We start from the raw sequence: 19745 nt of genomic DNA, 5'->3' as shown, positions 1-19745 counted from the left end.
AATCAAAAGACCAAAAATTTCAGATTTATTGGGTGATGCAAGATTTCATTATCAATTTTGGAAAGATGTTTTCTTAAATGGCTCTTTCAAGAACAGAAGCTCATCTATTTCTTTCATAGGAATAGTGGTACAAAGCCTGGGAACCCTCTTTTTTTTTTTTTTTTGAGACAGAGTCTTGCTCTGTCACCCAGGCTGCTGGAGTGCGGTGGCGTGATCTCGGCTCACTGCAATTTCCGCCTTCTGGGTTCAAGCAATTCTCCTGCCTCAGCCTCCCAGGTAGCTGTGATTACAAGCACGCACCACCATGACTGGCTAATTTTTCTATTTTTAGTAGAGACGGAGTTTCACCATGTTGGCCAGGCTGGTCTCAAACTCCTGACCTCAAGTGATCCACCCGCCTCAGCCTCCCAAAGTGCTAGGATTACTGGCGTAAGCCACCGCACCCAGGCACCTCTCTTCTTCTTTCACTTGGGGTTTCACTGTCTGCATGAAGCTGTTGGTGAGGACACACACATTTAAATGCACGCATAAAAGCTTTAAAATGTTTGTGTAATCCTTTAGGAAAATAGATCCAAACAGTGACAAAAATGTAATTAGCACAGTAACTTAAAACTTAAGAACCACCATCTTCACTGTCTACATAAGCTAAAAATAGGGTATACAGGCATACCTCATTTTGTTGTGCTTCCCTTTATTGTACTTCACAGATACCGCATTTTTACAAATTAATGGTAACCCTGCATCAAGCAAGTCTATTGGCACCATTTTTCCACAGCGTGTGCTTACTTCATGTCTCTGTGCCATATTTTGGTAATTTTCACAATATTTCAAACCTTTTCATTATTGTATCTCTTATGGTAACCTGTGATCATTAATCTTTGTTGTTACTACTGTAATTATTTTGGGGCACGATGAACCACGCCCACATAGGATGGCAAACTTAACCAATAAATGCATGTATTCTGACTGCTCAACCAACCGGCTATTCCCCCATCTCTCTCCCTTTCCTTGGGTCTCTCTATTCCCTGAGACAAAACAGTATTGAAATTAGGCCAATGAATAACCTTCCAGTGGCTTCTGCAGTGCTCAAGTAGAGCAAAGATCCACACGTCTCTCACTGGAAATCAAAAACTAGAAATGATTAAGCTTAGTGAGGAAGGCATGTCAAAAGCTGAGATCAGCCAAAAGCTAGGCCTCTTGCAACAGTTAGCTTAGTTGCCAATGCAAAGCAACATTTCTTGAAGGTAATTAGAAGTGCTACTCCAGTGAACACAGGAATAAGAAGAAAGCAGAATAGCCTTATTGCTGATATGCAAAAAGTTTTAGTGGTCCGTAAAGAAGACCAAACTAGCCACAACATTCCCCTAAGCCAAAGCCTAATCCAGAGCAAAGCCCTAACTCTCTTTAACTATAACTCTAACTCTCTTTAATTCTAGAGTTAAGTCTGAGACAGGTGAAGAAGCTGGAGAAGAAAAGTTGGAAGCTAGCAGAGGCTACTTCATGGTTAAGGAAAGAAGCCATCTCCCATAACACAGAAGTACAAGGTGAAGCAGCACGTGCTGATGTAGAAGCTGCAGCAAATTATCCGGAAGATCTAGCTAAGATCACTGATGAAGGGGGCTACACTGAATAACAGATCTTCAGTGTAGACAAAACAGCCTACTATTAGAAGATGTTATCCAGGACTTTCATAGCTACAGAAGAGAAGTCAATGCCTGGCTTCAAAGCTTCAAAGGAGAGACTGACTCCCTTGTTAGGGACTAATGCAGCTGGTGGCTTTTAGTTAAAGCCACTGCTCACTTATCATTCCCAAACTTCTAGAGCCCTTAAGAACTATGCTAAGTTAACTCTGCTTATGCTTTATAAATGGAACAAATAAAACCTGGATGACAGTGCATCTGGTTTCCAGCATAGTTTACTGAATATTAAAGCCCACTGCTGAGACCTACTACTAAAAAAAAAGAGTTCTTTCAAAATATTACTGCTCAGTGACAATGTCCTGGTTACCCAAGAGCTCTGACAGAGATGGACAAGGAGATGAATGTTGTTTTTCATGCCTGATAACATAACAGCCATTCCACAGCCCATGGATCAGTCTACTTTCAAGTCTTATTATTTAAGAAACACATTTCAGGCTGGGCACGGCGGCTCACGCCTGTAATCCCAGCACTTTGGGAGGATGAGGCAGGCGGATCATGAGGTCAAGAGATCAAGACCGTCCTGGCCAACACGGTGAAACCCCGTCTCTACAAAAAATACAAAAATTAGCTGGGCATGGTGGTGTGTACCTGTAGTCCCGGCTACTCAGGAGGCTGAGGCAGGAGAATCCCTTGAACCCAGGAGGCAGGGGTTGCAGTGAGCCGAGATCGCACCACTGCACTCCAACCTGGCAACAGAGCAAGACTCCGTCTCAAAAAAACAAAACAAAATGAAAACCACATTTCATAAGGCTATAGCTGCCATAGATAGTGATTCCTCTTATGGATCTGGGCAAATTAAATTGAAAACCTTCTGGAAAGGATCTGCCATTCTAGATCCCTTTAAGAACATTCATGATTCATGGGGAAGAGGCCAGAATATCAATATTAACAGGAGTTTGGAAGAAGATGATTCCAATCTTCATGGATGACTTGGAGGGATTCAAGACTTCAGTGGAGGAAGTCACTACAGATGTGGTGGAAAGAGCAGGAGAAATGGAATTAGAAGAGTAACCTGAAGACGCGACTGAATTGCTGTAGTCTCATGATAAAACTGGAATGGATGGGGAGTTGCTTCTTGTGGATTGATCTGGTTTGGCTGTGTCCCCACCCAAATCTCATCTTGAATTGTAGCTCCCATAATTCCCACATGTTGTGGGAGGGATATGGTGAGAGATCACTGAACCATGGAGGCAGTTTCCCCCATACTATTCTCGTGGTGGTGATTAAGTCTCAGGAAATCTCATGCTTTTTTTAATAAGGGGTTTCCCCTTTCCCTTGGCTTTCATTCTCTCTGGCCTGCCTCTACGTAAGACATGCCTTTGCTCTTCCTTTGCCTTCTGTCATGACTGTGAGGACTTCCCAGCCATGTAGAACTGTGAGTCCATTAAACCTCTTTCCTTCATAAATTACCCAATCTCACATATGTCTTTATTAGCTGCATGAGAACAGACTAATACATGGACGAATAAAGAAAACAGTTTCTTGAGATGGAATCTACTCCTGATAAAGATGCTGTGAACAATGCAGAAATGACAACAAAGGATTTACAGTATTACATAAACTTAGTTGATACAGCAGTGGCAGGGTTTGAGGATTGATTCCAATTTTGAAAGAATTATGGATAAAATGCTATCAAACAGCAGCGCATGCTACAGAGAAATCTCTTGTGAAAGGAAGAGTCACCTGATGTGGCAAACTGCACTGCTGTCCTTGGAAATTGCCACAGCACCTCCACCCTCCAGCAACCGCCACTCTAATCAGTCAGCAGTCTCAACATCAAGGCAAAACCCTCTACCAGCAAAAAGATTATGATTCTTTGAAGGCTCAGGTGACCATCAGAATGTTTAGCAATAAAGTATTTTTAAATTAAGATATGTACTTTGTGTTTTTAGACATAATGGTACTGCATGCTTAACAGACTGCAGATAGTGTAAACATAACATATATGCACTGGGAAACCAAAAAATTTGTGTGGCTTGCTCTATCGCCGTATTTGTTTCATTGCGGTGGGGAAAATCTGTTAGGTATGCCTGTAACTTGAATGGGGACTTTGCTAGGGATGCAAACAATATACCATTGTCTCTTTACCCAAAATGTTGCCTTTCCAATTAACATGATTTTGCCTTATGCCCCGTTTCTAGGAACAAATCAAGGATTTGAGGAATGGGCGTGAACTACTCATACCTCCACCAGGAATAATTGCCAGTTTTGTTTCAACCAGGCCCATTTTTGCAGAGGAAGCTAAAATGAAAGAAAGAAAATTAAGTATCATCCATATCATCACATTCAAATATGACTACTTGAAAAAGTTATGAGATACACTAAAATATTGTTTACTAATTAAATTGATATCACAAATTCTTAAAAAAATCACTTAAAAGGCATTGTTATGGAAATAAGCACTCTAAATTACATGTATTAGGAGAGTCACACAACATTTTCTGTTAAAAACTGCTTGGCAGTGAATTAATTTTTGATTCATAAGACCAGGACTGTAACTCCATTATTAAACCCGATATTGCCAAGTCATATTTGGAGGCTTAGATCTATTAATTATTCAGGATCAGCAGACTTGTCAGTATCCAACAAGCCCAAATTCTTCAGGTGCCTGAATATAGTCCCCCAGACCAAAGGGCTTAATAGGTCATATCAGATATGGCAACTTTTCAAGACCAAGTCTTTAGTTACCTTCTGACAAATAGTTTTACTATTCTGACAGGTGGACAGGGTTCCTCTTTTCATGTCTGTTTTCATGGCTACTTTAAAACATCTTAATAACTTCTTTATTTGCATATCCAAATATACTTAGACTACTTCCCATATTCTAATTTCCAAAACCTGTATTCTTTCAGAAATGGATTACATGTACCTTAGCTTTTCAATTTAAAATCCAATGATTTCATTACAAGAAAATAGGGTTCTAAAATGAAGTGAAAAGGAGGAAAAAGGACACATCGACTAGCAACCAGAAATCCCAAGAAACTGAATCATGTTGACGCTACATTTTTCTAAAAATTTAAAAAATCTTTTGTAAAGATGAGGTGTCCTTATGCTGCCCAGGCTAGTCTTGAGCTCCTGGCCTCAATCAATCCTTCTGCCTTGGCAGCTCTGCTTTTAACATGCAGCCACATCAGAAACAATAATGGAAAGCAAGAGAAGAACACTGACAACTCTGTGCCATCCACTGTGCCCAGTTCTCAGTCTCAGAGCCCGAGGACACAGGCAGAGCTGAGTCTCTATGGAATATAGTGTCCACAGTGATGAATATGGAAGATCAGTCTACGCTGCTCTCATGAGGTAACAGGTGTGTGGGCTGTGGCCAAACGGTCTGGGTTCAAATCTCAGTTCAGTCACTTCTTTGGGGCTTGTTACTTCCCCTCTCTCTTCTCCAGTTTCCTCCAGTGCCCCAAAGTATCTGCTCTGAGGGCTGTTATGCAGATGGAGTGAGTGAATACATGTCAAGCGCTAGAATAACACTGGGCACCTGGACTGCACACAGTGAGCGGTGGGCACTAATTCTTTTCACTCTTTTTCTACTCACCTCATAAGATCCTCAGAAAACCATTCAGGAAGAAAGTGGACTTCAAAGAGATTCAGTTATCATTACTGTAGCTAACGGTGATTTAGTACTTTGATTAACATCCACAGATTAATCGCTTAATCTTCACAACAGCAACAGTCATTTCCCCCATTTCCTCTAAAGAGGAAGATATTGGCCTAAAAAGGGGAGGACCTCAGATTCTTTTCCTTTTTTTCTTTCCTTTTTAATTTTTTTTTTTTTTAAACAGGGTCTCCCTCTGTCACTCAAGCTAGAGTGCAATGGCACGATCATAGCTCACTGCAGCCTCAAACTCCCAGGCTCAAGTGTTCCTCCCACCTCAGCCTCCCAAAGTGCTGGGATTAGAGGTGTGAGCCACGCGCCTGGTCCAGGACCTAAGATTCAAACTCATTTCTACCTGACCCAAATCCTGGCAAGAAACAACAAAAGACTTTTTTCAGGTGGGAATTTTGAAAACACCATTAGGACCAACAAGTGACTTTTTGAAAATATTCTACTCAACAACAGGGAGCAGAATAAAATATTTAAAATTACCTGAAGAATAAACATGAACTTCATTTTAAATTATGTTTTTAACAGGATTAATTCTCACCTGCTACTCGTATATCACAAGCTAAAGCCAGTTCAAGACCACCACCTAAAGCGAGTCCATCTATTGCTGCAATTGTTGGTACTGGAAGATTAGCTGAAATGGAAAGAAAAATTTTATGCTTCCTTAATAAGATTATTATCTCACTGTGTAATTCATTTTAAATTTTTTTCTGTGAATTTATGCTTTAAATGGGAGATCATATACAGACTTCTGTATCCCTTTTACCTTTAACAAAATATAAGCGTTTCCATCATTATTCTTCAAAAACATTATATAATTACCGTATAGTGTTCCATCACATGTATGTGCAATATCTTTAAACCTTCCCATATTATTGAATTACTTTCATAAACACTTTTTGTTGAATTAACAGAATCACAGTTCTATGATTTCTTAATCTTAGAGCCAGAAGTCTTTCACAAGATGTTTGGTTCATACAAAGTTCAAATTGAAATGACTTATACATAATTGTGAAATTTATGATCCTTTATGGGCTACTTCAGTGCTTGGAATGACAGAGTCTCATTCAAAGAAAGACATCTGCTCAAACAAGAAAGAAACTGTCCAAGTAGTTGCTGTGGCATTGGCCCGTGAGCTGTCATTTAGTGAGGAGCCCTAACATTATGAATGGCAGCTGGAAAACAATCAGGCTCTTCCACTTCAGAGGCAAGACGCCCTGAGAACCTGCTCACAAGCATGCCTGGAAAGGGGTCAGCCAGTCACAGAACTAAAAGCTCAACTTGCTTGAGTCCAGAAATTGAGTATTATTTTAACACAACTTTCATAAATTATGACACACAGATCTCATTTTCATAACCAGTTCAAAAAGTGACTGGTTTTATTAGTTATTCTGAAAAGCAGAACTCTTTCTATTAATTTTATTTCTGACTACGGGAATGTGAAGCAAGGCTGGCCAATGTTAATAATAACAGAAAGTAGATTTTAAAAAGGTAGTATCAGCCGGGCGCTGTGGCTCACGCCTGTAATCCCAGCACTTTGGGAGGCTGAGGTGAGAGGATCACCTGAGGTCAGGAGTTCAAGACCAGCCTGGCCAATATGGTGAAACCTCGTCTCTACAAAAATACAAAAATTAGCCAGGCATGATGGCAGGTGCCTGTAATCCAAGCTACTCAAGAGGCTGAGGCAGGAGAATCGCTTAAACCCAGGAGGCAGAGGTTGCAGTGAGCCAAGATCGTGCCATTGCACTCCAGCCTGGGTGACAGAGTGAGACTGTCTCAAAAAACAAACAAACAAACAAACAAAAACAATAAAAAGGTACTATCCCCCAAAATCTCTCTCTTCCATTCTGATATGTAAAATCCCCCAGAGGTTCACTTCTTGACTCCTTTTAAAATATACAAATTTGCTGAAGTACACTGAGTCTTATTCATAAATAAAGGAATTCATCAGAGTTATTGAAGATCAAGTCTGAAAAGGCCAGGAAGGAGCACATATACACAGCTGCCGCCTGAAGCACTCCCAGAAGAGCAGGCGTGGAAGGGGCTTTTGCACAGGCAGTGTTTCACTATCTGTACCTGTCTGAACATTTAGGGGTTGGGGGTGGGGAGGGACTTGAAAGGACAGGACAAATTCAAAATGTGCTTTCCAGAACACTTAGTGAAAAAAATAACAGCTATGTCAGGGTTTGCAGTCTGGAAATGAGTTTAATGAAACAATATCTAGTGAATTTTATCTGGAAAAAAGAAAAGAAAAATCAATAAAAATATAGAACAGCAAGTTAAACTGAGTCCTTCCCAAGGTCATCCTGAGCTACTACAAGTAGAATATAATGACTTTGGTTACCGACTCTCAACTCCTCTTCCTTCCTAAAAACCTGCCTAGAGATCATTTATTTCTAGACCTCCTCAACCTACTATCTCTCCAACCTCAAGTCTCACCCGTCAGAAGCCTTCCTTAGGCCTTGCTAAGGCCCTCCAGCTCACCTCCTTTACAGACCAGCTTCTAAGAGGAGTAGAGTAAATCCATGCCACCCAAACCCATCCACCTCCAAACCAGCAAGAGCAGTCTTGTTCCAGTTACCAATGACATTATAAGATTGTCCTATAGCCAGTGGACAACATTCAGTATCTATTAAATGTACTGCCTCAAAAGATCAGAGACATCCATCCTGGACACTCCCTCCTTGTATTCCTCCCTTCACTGCCTGCAGGGTCCCTCATTTTTCCTGCCTTTCCATCTACCTCTGGTAATTTCTCAGCCTTCTTCCCCTCTCAATAAAAGCTCTTCCCAGGAGATCTCGTTCTCATCCACAACTTTTACCACCTATACTACCACCAATGATTTCCAGATCTCTACCTCAAACCGAAACAGCCCCCTGCCTGTTGGACATACCCACTTAAATACTTCATGTGTCCAAACCACTTCTTTTCAATCCTTCTTCTAGGCTGCATTTCAGTTAGTAGCACCTCCATTCACCAAGTTACTCAAGACACTCAGAAGTCATCCCAGATGTCCTCCTTGCCAATGCCCTTTTCTACCGCCTAAGTTCTGGGTCCCATCATTTCTCACCAGCAGGAAGTACCTAATTAATCTCCTTCACCTGCAATCTGCCACCCTTCTATACATCTTCTAACTTTCCTGTAGGGTAATCTTTCTAAAATGTAAACACAGTCATGCTATTCCCCTATTTAAAACTGTACAATGATTTATTCTACCTTCAGGATAGAAATGGTGTAAACACTTAGCATGGCACAGGAAAGCACCTGGAACTAAGTTCTGCACACCTGCCTAATCTCTTCCAAAACCTCAGATATTCTGTTCTGGCCCCAAACTACTTAAAACAGCTCCAAAAGTCTCCATTCAAGACTCAATACCTGTATACAAGGTGCAGCTCTGCCTAGAATGCCTAGCTAGCCCCTACTTGTCTGTCAAGGCTCAAATGTCTCTTCCTCTATGCTTACATGGCACTCTGTGCATAACCTTTTCTATCAGAAGATTCATTACCATACTGCCCATATGAAACAAAAATTAACATCACATCAATGCTACTCAATAATGTCCTTACTAATCTGGGACAAACCTCAAGGTTTTTCACTGCCTTTTCCTCCTTTATTATATTAATCCTGGTATTTTGCCTACTTTTCTTTTTTTATTATTATTAACTTCTCTTGTTTAATAAAGAAATAAACATATGCAGTCCTATGGAGCTAAAGAAAAGAAAAATTGTCAAGAGTTCTAAGACGGAGAGAGCAGAAGCAGAGAAAGAGTGCGTGCTCCCTCCCTGCTACGTGAGTGCTGAAGTCACTCAGCAAGTAGCTGCTGGAGGCCGTGATATTATGAAATACATATTTGGTCTTCATCCCTGTTTCCAGACACACAGCTCTTAAAACGCTTGGAATCTCTGGAGTGATAAATGCATCTTTCTTATTTCTCCAATATGTTTATACTTTTTGGAATTAATAAAAATTATTTTTAAGTCTGATAGTCAGGAATTTGAGCCAGGTACAGTGACTCATGCCTGTAATCCCAGCATTCTGGGAGGCCAAGGACGGAAGATTGCCTGTGCCCAGGAATTCAAGACCAGCCTGGGCAACATGGTGAGACCTCGTCTTGATTTTTTAAGAAAGAATTTGAGAAATTATGTTTCTAAAGAGGATGAAAATTGTGTGCCCTTGAGAAGCTTAACAATTCCAGGGCTTGTTTCCTTTTGTGCAGGCCCACACCAGGGTCACTGCAAAAAGAGCCAGCCTGGGTGCCAAGAGACATACCAGAGGTGAGGACCGGGGCCTGCAGATGGGAGACAGGAGCTCCAAGAGCAAGAAGTCTCAGGCACCATATGCCTTACAATTTGTAAGAAATACATAACACAAAATGATGAGAAATTTGGGTTCCACATACAAAAAGAACAAGAAAAATGGGATACTAATTCTCATATTATTAAATAGGTTAAGCACTGGAACTTTAAATTATTAATTAACATAAATTAGCATTGTAGAAAGCGGTCTACAAAATGTTTCTAACTAAAGAATTAAGTAAAACAGCTTAATTCATATTCAATGGGTAATTAAATATTAGTCATTTTACAATATTATAAAGTCTAAAGCTATACATCATCCTAATAATTCCCTAAAAGATGTCTGTCGTAGTAAATTTTATCCAGGAAAATATGCGTCATCTCAAAGCACATGCCAGTCTGATATATGTGGTTTCTTTACATCTAGTATTTCTTCTACTTGGGAGCACTTCATAATCAAAGAGGGGGCCAGGCGCAGTGGCTCATGCCTGTAATCCCCGCACTTTGGGAGGCCAAGGCAGGTGGATCATTTAAGGTCAGGAGTTGGCAACCAGCCTGGCCAACATGGTGAAACCCCATCTCTACTAAAAATACAAAAATTGGCTCACGCCTGTAATCCCAGCACTTTGGGAGGCTGAGGCGGACAGATCACCTGAGGCCAGGAGTTTGAGACCAGCCTGACCAACATAGAGAAACCCCATCTCTACTAAAAATACAAAATTAGCTGGGTGTGGTGGCGCATGACTGTAATCCAAGCTACTCAAGAGGCTGAGGCAGGAGAATCGCTTGAACCCAGGAGGTGGAGGTTGCAGTAAGCTGAGATCGCGCCATTGCACTCCAGCCTGGGCAACAAGAATGAAACTCCATCTCAAAAAAACAAACGAACGAACAAACAAACAAAAAAAATTAGCCAGGCACGGTGGTGCGTGCCTGTAATCCCAGCTACTGGGAAGGTGAGGCAGGGGAATTGCTTGAACCCTGGAGGCAGAGGTTTCAGTGAGCTGAGATCATGCCACTGCATTCCAGCCTGGGCAACAAAGTGAGACTCTGTCTCAAAAAAAAAAAAAAAAAAAAAAAAAAGTTAATAATCATAGCAGGAACTCAATAAAACACACCTTTAGAAAGGTAGATTATGAATTTCAAAGATCTAAAGGAATAGCAAAATGACAGTTGTATATAGCACAAATAAATGAAACAGGAACTGCGAATCCAATGAGCAATGGCTATTCCCAACAGCAAGAGGAAGAAATTATGACTCAGTATGTTATGCAACCAATAGGATCAGATACTATTTTCAGTTTCGTACCAGGAAATGAGCCAGGTATGACAAAGAAGATAATAATCCTTTGAAATGCTCCTAAGAATATAATTAAAGCAAACAATTAAACAGTTTGCTATTTTAAGAGGGAAAAAAGCAACTGTAAGGCAGGCCCCTGGTTCACTTCAGTAATCTGCAGGACCTGCAGCCTATGATAATTAGAGTCAAGGGACTATGAAAGCGGGGAAAATTAAAGTATCTACTTTAGGTTCTCAGAGAAATACAACACATAATGTAGGTTATTTGATGCTTCTAGAAAAATATGAACAATTTGATTATTAAAGGAAAATGTTAATGTCAGACGCATGTTGTTTTTTTTTGTTTTGGTTTTTTTTTTTTTTGAGACGGAGTCTCTTGCTCTGTCGCCCAGGCTAGAGTGCAGTGGTGCGATCTCGGCTCACTGCAAGCTCCGCCTCCCGGGTTCACGCCATTCTCCTGCCTCAGTCTCCCGAGTAGCTGGGACTACTCGCGCCCACCACTACGCCCAGCTAATTTTTTGTGTTTTTAGTAGAGACAGAGTTTCACCGTGTTAGCCAGGATGGTCTCGATCTGACCTTGTGATCCACCCGCCTCAGCCTCCCAAAGTGCTGGGATTACAGGCGTAAGCCACCGCGCCCAGCCCCACATGATTTTTAAATTTGGTTTTGCTTGAAGAATAGTGTTCCTACAGAAAGCAGTGAAATCAAGCATTTCAAGGGAAAGGCCTCATGTAGCATTATGCTGGAAGTCTGAATACTAAAATCTTTCCAGAAGAACAAATAAAATCTAAGTTAACTGAAAATTACAATAAATACCTAATTATCTTTCATTTTGGCTAAAACTTTACCTTCATCCTAATGTACATTCTCCCATTCCCATCACTGAGGTTTAAAAAAAATCACAGTAACAAAACAAGCCCTGAGTGAAGCCTGCAGGCTGGCTGGGCCGTTGCTCCCTGGAGGCCCACACCAGGGTCATTGTTGCAAACATACCACAGATGAGAGATGGGAGTTCAAAGTGAGATGTCTCAGGCACCACAGACCTTAAAAGGAGCACATATCCAAAAGCCAAAAGTAACTGTATTTAAATATGACACTTCGATTCTAGCACTAGGTTAAAATCTAAATGAAATGGAAAAATTCTACAAGTTGTTGTGAAGAAAAACTAACAGATGAAGAGCAGCAACATTCCTTACAGAAGGGGTCATTATACCAAGAACAAATTGCTGAAAGCTAGCATTCCCTCTCACATGCTTTTTTATACAAGCCTGTCATAGTAATTTCAGGCTGTATGGATTCACACAGAAAAGAGGACTAAATTTACTTTTTTACTAGGAAAAAAAGAGAAAAACTGCCTAGAAACAGCATAAAATAAGTAATCAATGCCCGATTTAACTAAAACCAAAGGCATGTGGGCAACATGGAATAGGGTCCAACTCCTCCCTAATACTGCAAGTGATGCAGAGTAAGACCATGAGTGGCAACAACATGAGGACAGCCTCAGTGCAGTGCTGCAGATTTTATACTCGATGATGAAGGCAGAAAGTACCTTCCTTAACTCTTAACAGCACCTTGTACCTAAAGCTTATAGGAAATATATAACACAAAATGACAACAAATTTGGGTTCCACATACAAAAAGAACAAGAAAAATGGGATACTAATATTCTCAAATCATTAAATAGGTTAAGCACTGGTACTTTAAATTATTTATTAACAAATTAGCATTGTAGAAAGCCATCTACAAAATGTTTCTAACTAAAGAATTAAGTAAAACAGCTTAATGAAGTAAAAAAGCCAAAAAAACAAAGTACACTGGTTTCTTGAGCTTTCATAAGCAAGGACTGGTGGAGAGATACAATTTAAAACTTGTGCACCAAGTTATCAGAGGTGTGAGTAAATCTAAAATTATAGTAGTCTCCACTTATGTGCAGTTTCACTTTTTGAGGTTTCAGTTACCCATGGTCAACTGCAGTTTGAAAATATTACATGGAAAAATTTGGAACATTTCAGCAATACATTATTCATTCGGAAAAACTCGGTAATATATTATTTTAATACCACACTAGGATATTATTTCCTTTAGCATCTTTAAAACAACATGATAGAATGTTTATAAAACAATCTGATCTGATATAAATCAGATGGTGACTTCCTTAGTCAGTTAGAAGAGAACACCTATAATTTCTTTAAAAAGCAATTCATATATACCTATGTCCAGGAAAAGTTAAAAAAAAAATTCAGTTATTAGAAAAGACCTATTCTTTAATATAACTGAGGGTCAACAATGTAACTACACATGGGCTTATTCTCTACTTTATTACTAACACGGCCTAAGCCAGAACATCACAGACATAGTCTAGTCTGAGTTTAGGGATGTTAAATTGGTATACTATGCTTATGCTGACACTTCACGTCTCAACAAATTAGTAAACTGGTGAAGTCCTAAATTCAGTCACTGCTTCATCAAATATATGCCAGATACCATGTTGAATGATTTAAGTAAAGCTACAGAATGCAACTGTGGGGAGTTCAAATGTCAAATCCTGGCTCAATGCCACCACTGTTACCACTGTGAGACCTGAGAAAAGTTGCTTAATTTTTCTAAGCCTATCATTTCCCCACCTGCCTTCCTATCTTTCTATATATATGCTTATGTATCTAGCAAATACTTAAAAAGTTTTTACTATGTGTGGCCACTGTCCTAAGAACCTTACAAAGATTACTTAAACTTCCTATCAGCCTTATGATGTAAGAACTCATGACTTTCAATTTATAGATGACACACTGAGGCACAAAGGAGTTGCTGTTACTTGCCTGGTACAGTCTGAGCACAGGCTGTCTGGTTTCAGGGTTTTGCTCTTAACCATTACTGGCTATCACTAGTTCTCACACCCCAGATCCCCAACACCATAAGCCATCCTTCCATCCTTCCCCTAAGGACTTGTGACCACGTACCCGAGAAAAGGGAAATGCTGAAACTCAATAGGAAGCCCAACAGCACACTGGCTCTGTGTGCCACTAATTCCTTGAGACCTACGGCAACACCACAGTTCACTGGGTTCAACTGGGGAAACCTTGGGAACTGGATGCAAAGCACCAGTCAGCTGACTATAATTGAGTTCTGACTTGAGTCTTCTCTGGAAACCCCCAAACCCACAGTGTGGCAGTGCCCCCCAGTACATGACTCTATAGGCTATTAAAATAAAAACGGCCAACCCCAGAATATTTCCTTCCTACCAAAATTCCAAATCAAAAAACCCTCCCTAAGGGAAATGCACAGATGACAGGCTGGCAGGGAAGTCCATGCCCATTCAGCAATCTTATCTGGAAGGTTACACTTACTAGTAGAACTGAGTAATGACTTCTGTTGATTGCTGTTCCACATTTAACAAAACTCTTGGCATTTAAAATGCTGCTTAACATGGTAAATGCAGTCACATATATTTCTGATAAAAAGATAACATACCATAAGTAGTTTACTTTCACTTGGCAGGAAAAAAACCTCACCATTATTGCCTTGCTTCATGAACTCTCAGGCTCTGTAATCTTGTTATTTAGAGTATGGTTTGTAGAACAGCAGGATTAGCATCACCTGTAAGCTTTTTATAAATGTAGACGCCCAGGTCCTATCGCAGACCCACTGAAGCAGGATCTACATTTTTCACAATGTACATTTTAACCCAGGTGATTTATACACACAATACAGTTTGAGGAGCTCTGGATACTTAAGCTAATCCACAGGAAACTTGACAATCTCACCATCCATAGGATAATATGCTGATCCACTACATTGAAAATGCTACTGAGGAAGCAACGGCCATAACTTGATCCATAAACGTAAGGGTAGTGAAGGCTTAACACACAAATGTCTGCAGCAGCTTTATGTGTAACAGCCCAAAACTGAACACAACCTAAATGTCTTTCACGTAGTACATCTGGGCAATGGAATACTACTCATCAATAAAAAAGAACTATTGATAAAAAAAAAAAGCGAATACATACAAAAATTAATACATACTGTTGCATTTTCATGAAATTCAAAAATATAGAAATTATAGTGATACAAGTTCAGTAATTGCCTGAGGATAGGTTGAGGGCAGCAGGGAGGGGCAAAAGAAACAGACAGCAAACGGCCCTGAGGAAATTTCTGGAGGTGATGGACATATTCATTATCTTGATTGTGGTGCTGTTTTCACAAGTCAAAAGTTACCAAATTGTACACTTTAATATGGGCAATTTATTTTATGTCATTACACCTCGATAAAGCTATTTTAAAGAATTACATGATCTAATTGATCTGAAAATCATAAAGTCAACAAAAGAAAGTACACTGGTTTCTTGAGCTTTCATGAACAAGGGCTGATGGAGAGATATAATTTAAAATTTGTACACCAAGTAACAGAGGTGTAACAAAATCTAAAATTATAGTAGTCTCCCCTTACGTGTGGTTTCACTTTTTGAGGTTTCAGTTACCCATGGTCAACCGCAGTTAAAAAATACTACACGGAAAAGTCCAAAAATAAACAACATGTAAGTTTTAAATGACACACCATTCTGAGTAGCATGACAAAATCTCGCACCATCCTGCTCCATCCCTTCTTCAACACAATAAGGGTGAGTATAATGCAGTCAAATATTTTGAGAACAGACTACATTCATATGACTTTTATTACAGAATGTTGTTGCAAATTGTTCTATTTTATTCCTAGTTATTGTTGCTAATATCTTACTATGCCTAATTTACAAATTAAACTTCATCATAGGTGTGTATGTATAGGAAAAAACAGTATATATAGGGTTTGGTATTATCTGTGGTTTCAGACACCCACTAGGGGTCTTGGAGTGCATCCCCTAATAATAAGGGGTCAACTATTGCATAAAGAAAACACTAAGAAAAAAGGGTGGGAGAAGAGAGAGGTGGGAAGGAGGAATTTAAAACAGGAAATACACAAATTCTGTCATCGTTCAATAGACCTTTCTAAAGAAACAGTGGATCAAGTACACTACGTAAGTGTGATAATGATGATAAGGTAGTACCAAAATACAACCCTTAACATTATTAGAATAAACCCACACACAGAACAAACCAGAGAAGCACCTAACATAGTTAAGATTATATTTAAAATGTAAAATTGCCAAAATCAGAAGACAAAGAAAAGCACAACGACAGGCCTAATACCAAACACATCAATATATTTAAAGAAGCTGTATCCATCCACTAAGAAAAAGATTAGCCAGGCATGGTGGACTGAGTAGTCCTAGCTACTCAGGAGGCTGGGGCAGGAGGATCATGTGAGCCCAGGAGTTCAAGGCTACAGTGAGCAATGACTGTGCCACTGCACTCCAGCCTGGGCAAGAGAGCGAGACACTGTCTCTAAAAACAAGAAAACTACATACTGAACTATGATTCAAAAGGAGAGGGATGTTAATAACTCATAAAAGAATTGACTCCCAGATGTCTGTTTTCATTCTCCATCATTCTTGATGAGAGGATAAAGAAAACTAAAATTAAGATCTGTAAGTCACCGTGCAGAAAACAAAGACAGTAAAGTGTTCTACCAATTAATCTTTCACACACCATAATTCAGCACTTCAAATTTCTAATAATTACATCAAATTAGGAAAATAAAAAGTAAAATATATGCTGGATTCAATCTAATAAACTACATTACATATTTTTAGAAATCTCTTTGACCCTCAAACAAACAAAAAAGACACAGTAAACATAAATAAACAATTCAGGTCAACTTGGTGGATTGACAAAAAAATTCTGCAAACTTCGAAAATGTTCCTTATTAAGCAATTCTTTTTTTTTGAGACGGAGTTTCGCTGTTGTTACCCAGGCTGAAGTGCAATGCTACAATCTTGGCTCACTGCAACCTCCGCCTCCCATGTTCAAGCGATTCTCCTGCCTCAGCCTTCCAAATAGCTGGCATTACAGGCGCCTGCCATCATGCCCAGCTAATTTTTTGTACTTTTAGCAGTGATGGGGTTTCACCCTGTTGGCCAGGATGGTCTCGAACTCCTGACCTCAGATGATCCATCAGCCTCGACCTCCCAAAGTGCTGGGATTACAGCCGTGAGCCATGGCACCTGGCCTTAACTTTTATCTTAAATGTATTATGTTTAAGAATTGCTGGCCAGGCGTGGTGGCTCATGCCTGTAATCCCAGCACTTTGGGAGGCAGAGGTGGGTGGATGGCCTGAGGTCAGGAGCACCAACCCATGAGGGATCCATTCCCATGACTCCAACACCTCCCACCAGGCCCCACCTCCAACACTGGGGATTACAATTCAACATGAGATTTGGGTGGTGCCAAATACCCAAACTGTCTCAAAGACCCAGTAGTCAATTCTTACTGTTCATCTTACTTGGCCTGTCAACAGCATTTAATCACACTCTCCTTCTTGAAACATTTTCTTCACTTCGCTTTTGGAATACTGTTTTCTTCCTAATGTGGTATATATACACCATGGAATACTATGCAGCCATAATAAAAGAATGAAACCACGTCTTTTGCTGCCCCATGGAGCTGGAGGTCATTATCCTTAGTGAAATAACTTGGAAATAGAAAATCAAACACTGCCATGTTCTCACTTGTAAGTGGGAGCAAAACAATGGGTATACATGAACATAAAGATGGAAATAACAGACACTGGGGACTCCACAGGGGAGGACAGTGGTGAAGAGGGTGAGAGGTGAAAAATTACTGATTGCATACAACATTCACTATTTGGGTGATGGGTTCACTAGGAGCCCAAACTCACCATTACACAATACATGCATGGAACAAACCTGCACATGTACCCCCTGGATCTAACATAAAATAAGCACAAACAATTAAGAATATTGTTTTCCCCCCACCTTCCTACCCTGGCTGACCTTTCTTGATCTACCTCTTTCATTCGAGCCTCTAAATATCATAATGCCTCATAGTCCTCAGACTTTTTTTTATCTCTACCATAACCCCCAAGGTGTCTCATCCAGTGGTCATGGCTTCACATAGCATTAACATTCTGATGACTCCCAAGTTCACCTGGGTCAACCCGCCTCAACTCCGAATTCATCTGCACTTGCATGTCCACTAAGCATCACTACCTTCACATATCAAACTTGGACTCCTGGGCGAGACCTTCCATCCCAATCTAGCGAAGGATCAGTCCTAATTTACCACAATAGACAGTCCAACAACTGCTCCACTCATGTTCATTCTATCATTCTCAGTCATGTCCTAAGAGGAGCAGGAGCTTGGGTAGAAAAGACAGAGGATCAAACTCAGGCAAGTTGAGCAGGATTCTTGGAATTTTAGGTAGAGGCAGACAGGAAACGGATTGCAGGAGAAGGTTCAGCCTGAAGATAAGATGAAATAATTACAGTATGGCTAACATGTTTACACCAATAAGATATAAGCCAATTTGCCCTCTCAATCAGGTACCTACCATGTGCTCATTACTAGACACTAGGTATAAGTGAAGAAAAAACCAACTCATGGTTCTTGCAATGGGGAGATATGGAAAGTACCAGATGGTAGAGAGAATCCACATTTTCTGATTCCACATCAAGAGATCAAGATCAATAAACTTACACCAAAATAATTCAAGAGTTCATCACATTTTAACAATGTATAAAATCTAAACTGTCTACAACAAAATAAACATCATCCTATGGCAATATCTTTGAGAAAATGTTAAACTGAGCAGATCTTGTGACCTCCTAAGAGTATCATTACATTCTGAAATATAATGGAACTTCAAGCTTAAGATAAAGATGACACCCCGTCTGGGAGGTGAGGAGTGCCTCTGCCTGGCCACCCTGTCTGGGAAGTGAGGAGCACCTCTGCCCGGCCGCCCCCTCTGGGAAGTGAGGAGCACCTCTGCCTGGCCGCCACCCTGTCTGGGAGGAAGTGAGGAGTGCCTCTGCCTGGCTGCCCCATCTGGGAAGGGAGGAGCGCCTCTGCCCAGCCGCCACACCGTCTGGGAAGTGAGGAGCGCCTCTGCCCGGCCGCCCAGTCTGGGAAGTGAGGAGCGCCTCTGCCCGGCCGCCCTGTCTGGGAGGTGAGGAGCACCTCTGCCTGGCCGCCACCCCGTCTGGGAGGAAGTGAGGAGCGTCTCTGCCCGGCCGCCCCGTCTGGGAAGTGAGGAGCGCCTCTGCCCGGCCGCCCCCTCTGGGAAGTGAGGAGCGCCTCTGCCCGGCCGCCCCCTCTGGGAAGTGAGGAGCGCCTCTGCCCGGCCGCCCCCTCTGGGAGGTGAGGAGCGCCTCTGCCCGGCCGCCCCGTCTGGGAGGTGAGGAGCGCCTCTGCCCGGCCGCTCCGTCTGGGAGGTGAGGAGCGCCTCTGCCCGGCCGCCCCGTCTGGGAGGTGAGGAGCGCCTCTGCCCGGCCGCCCCCTCTGGGAAGTGAGGAGCGCCTCTGCCCGGCCGCCCAGTCTGGGAAGCGAGGAGCGCCTCTGCCCGGCCGCCCTGTCTGGGAGGTGAGGAGCACCTCTGCCCGGCCGCCACCCCGTCTGGGAGGAAGTGAGGAGCGTCTCTGCCCGGCCGCCCCGTCTGGGAAGTGAGGAGCGCCTCTGCCCGGCCGCCCCGTCTGGGAAGTGAGGAGCGCCTCTGCTCGGCCGCCCCGTCTGGGAAGTGAGGAGCGCCTCTGCCCGGCTGCCACCCGGTCTGGGAGGAAGTGAGGAGCGCCTCTGCCTGGGCGGCCCCGTCTGGGAAGTGAGGAGCGTCTCTGCCCGGGCGGCCCTGTCTGGGAAGCGAGGAGCGCCTCTGCCCGGGCGGCCCCGTCTGGGAAGCGAGGAGCGCCTCTGCCCGGCCGCCCTGTCTGGGAGGTGAGGAGCGCCTCTGCCCGGCTGCCC

At 41.8% G+C, this 19745-nt stretch overlaps 1 protein-coding gene across 8 annotated transcripts in view; it reads right to left on the bottom strand.

The window, feature by feature from the left end:
• Positions 1-19745, bottom strand: part of AUH (AU RNA binding methylglutaconyl-CoA hydratase) — a 152024-nt gene that overhangs the window by 78018 nt on the left and 54261 nt on the right. For 7 of the 8 annotated variants that reach the window (XR_008509787.2, XM_063714276.1, XM_024252592.3 and 4 more), the window contains 2 exons: positions 5852-5944; positions 3885-3941 (listed from right to left, as the gene is read on the bottom strand). The exons of the other annotated variant lie outside the window; for it this stretch is intronic. Coding sequence is in view for 6 of the 7 variants with exons in the window: in XM_063714276.1 (XP_063570346.1) it covers positions 3885-3941; positions 5852-5944 (150 nt within the window). In the remaining variant the exon portion in view is untranslated. The remainder of the gene's footprint in view (positions 1-3884; positions 3942-5851; positions 5945-19745) is intronic. 8 annotated transcript variants of the gene reach the window in all.

This window comes from Pongo abelii, chromosome 13 (genome assembly GCF_028885655.2).
Source record: "Pongo abelii isolate AG06213 chromosome 13, NHGRI_mPonAbe1-v2.0_pri, whole genome shotgun sequence".
NCBI lineage: Eukaryota > Metazoa > Chordata > Mammalia > Primates > Hominidae > Pongo > Pongo abelii.
The sequence above is the reverse complement of the archived record's forward strand: the minus strand, read 5'-3'. Positions and strand labels throughout refer to the sequence as shown.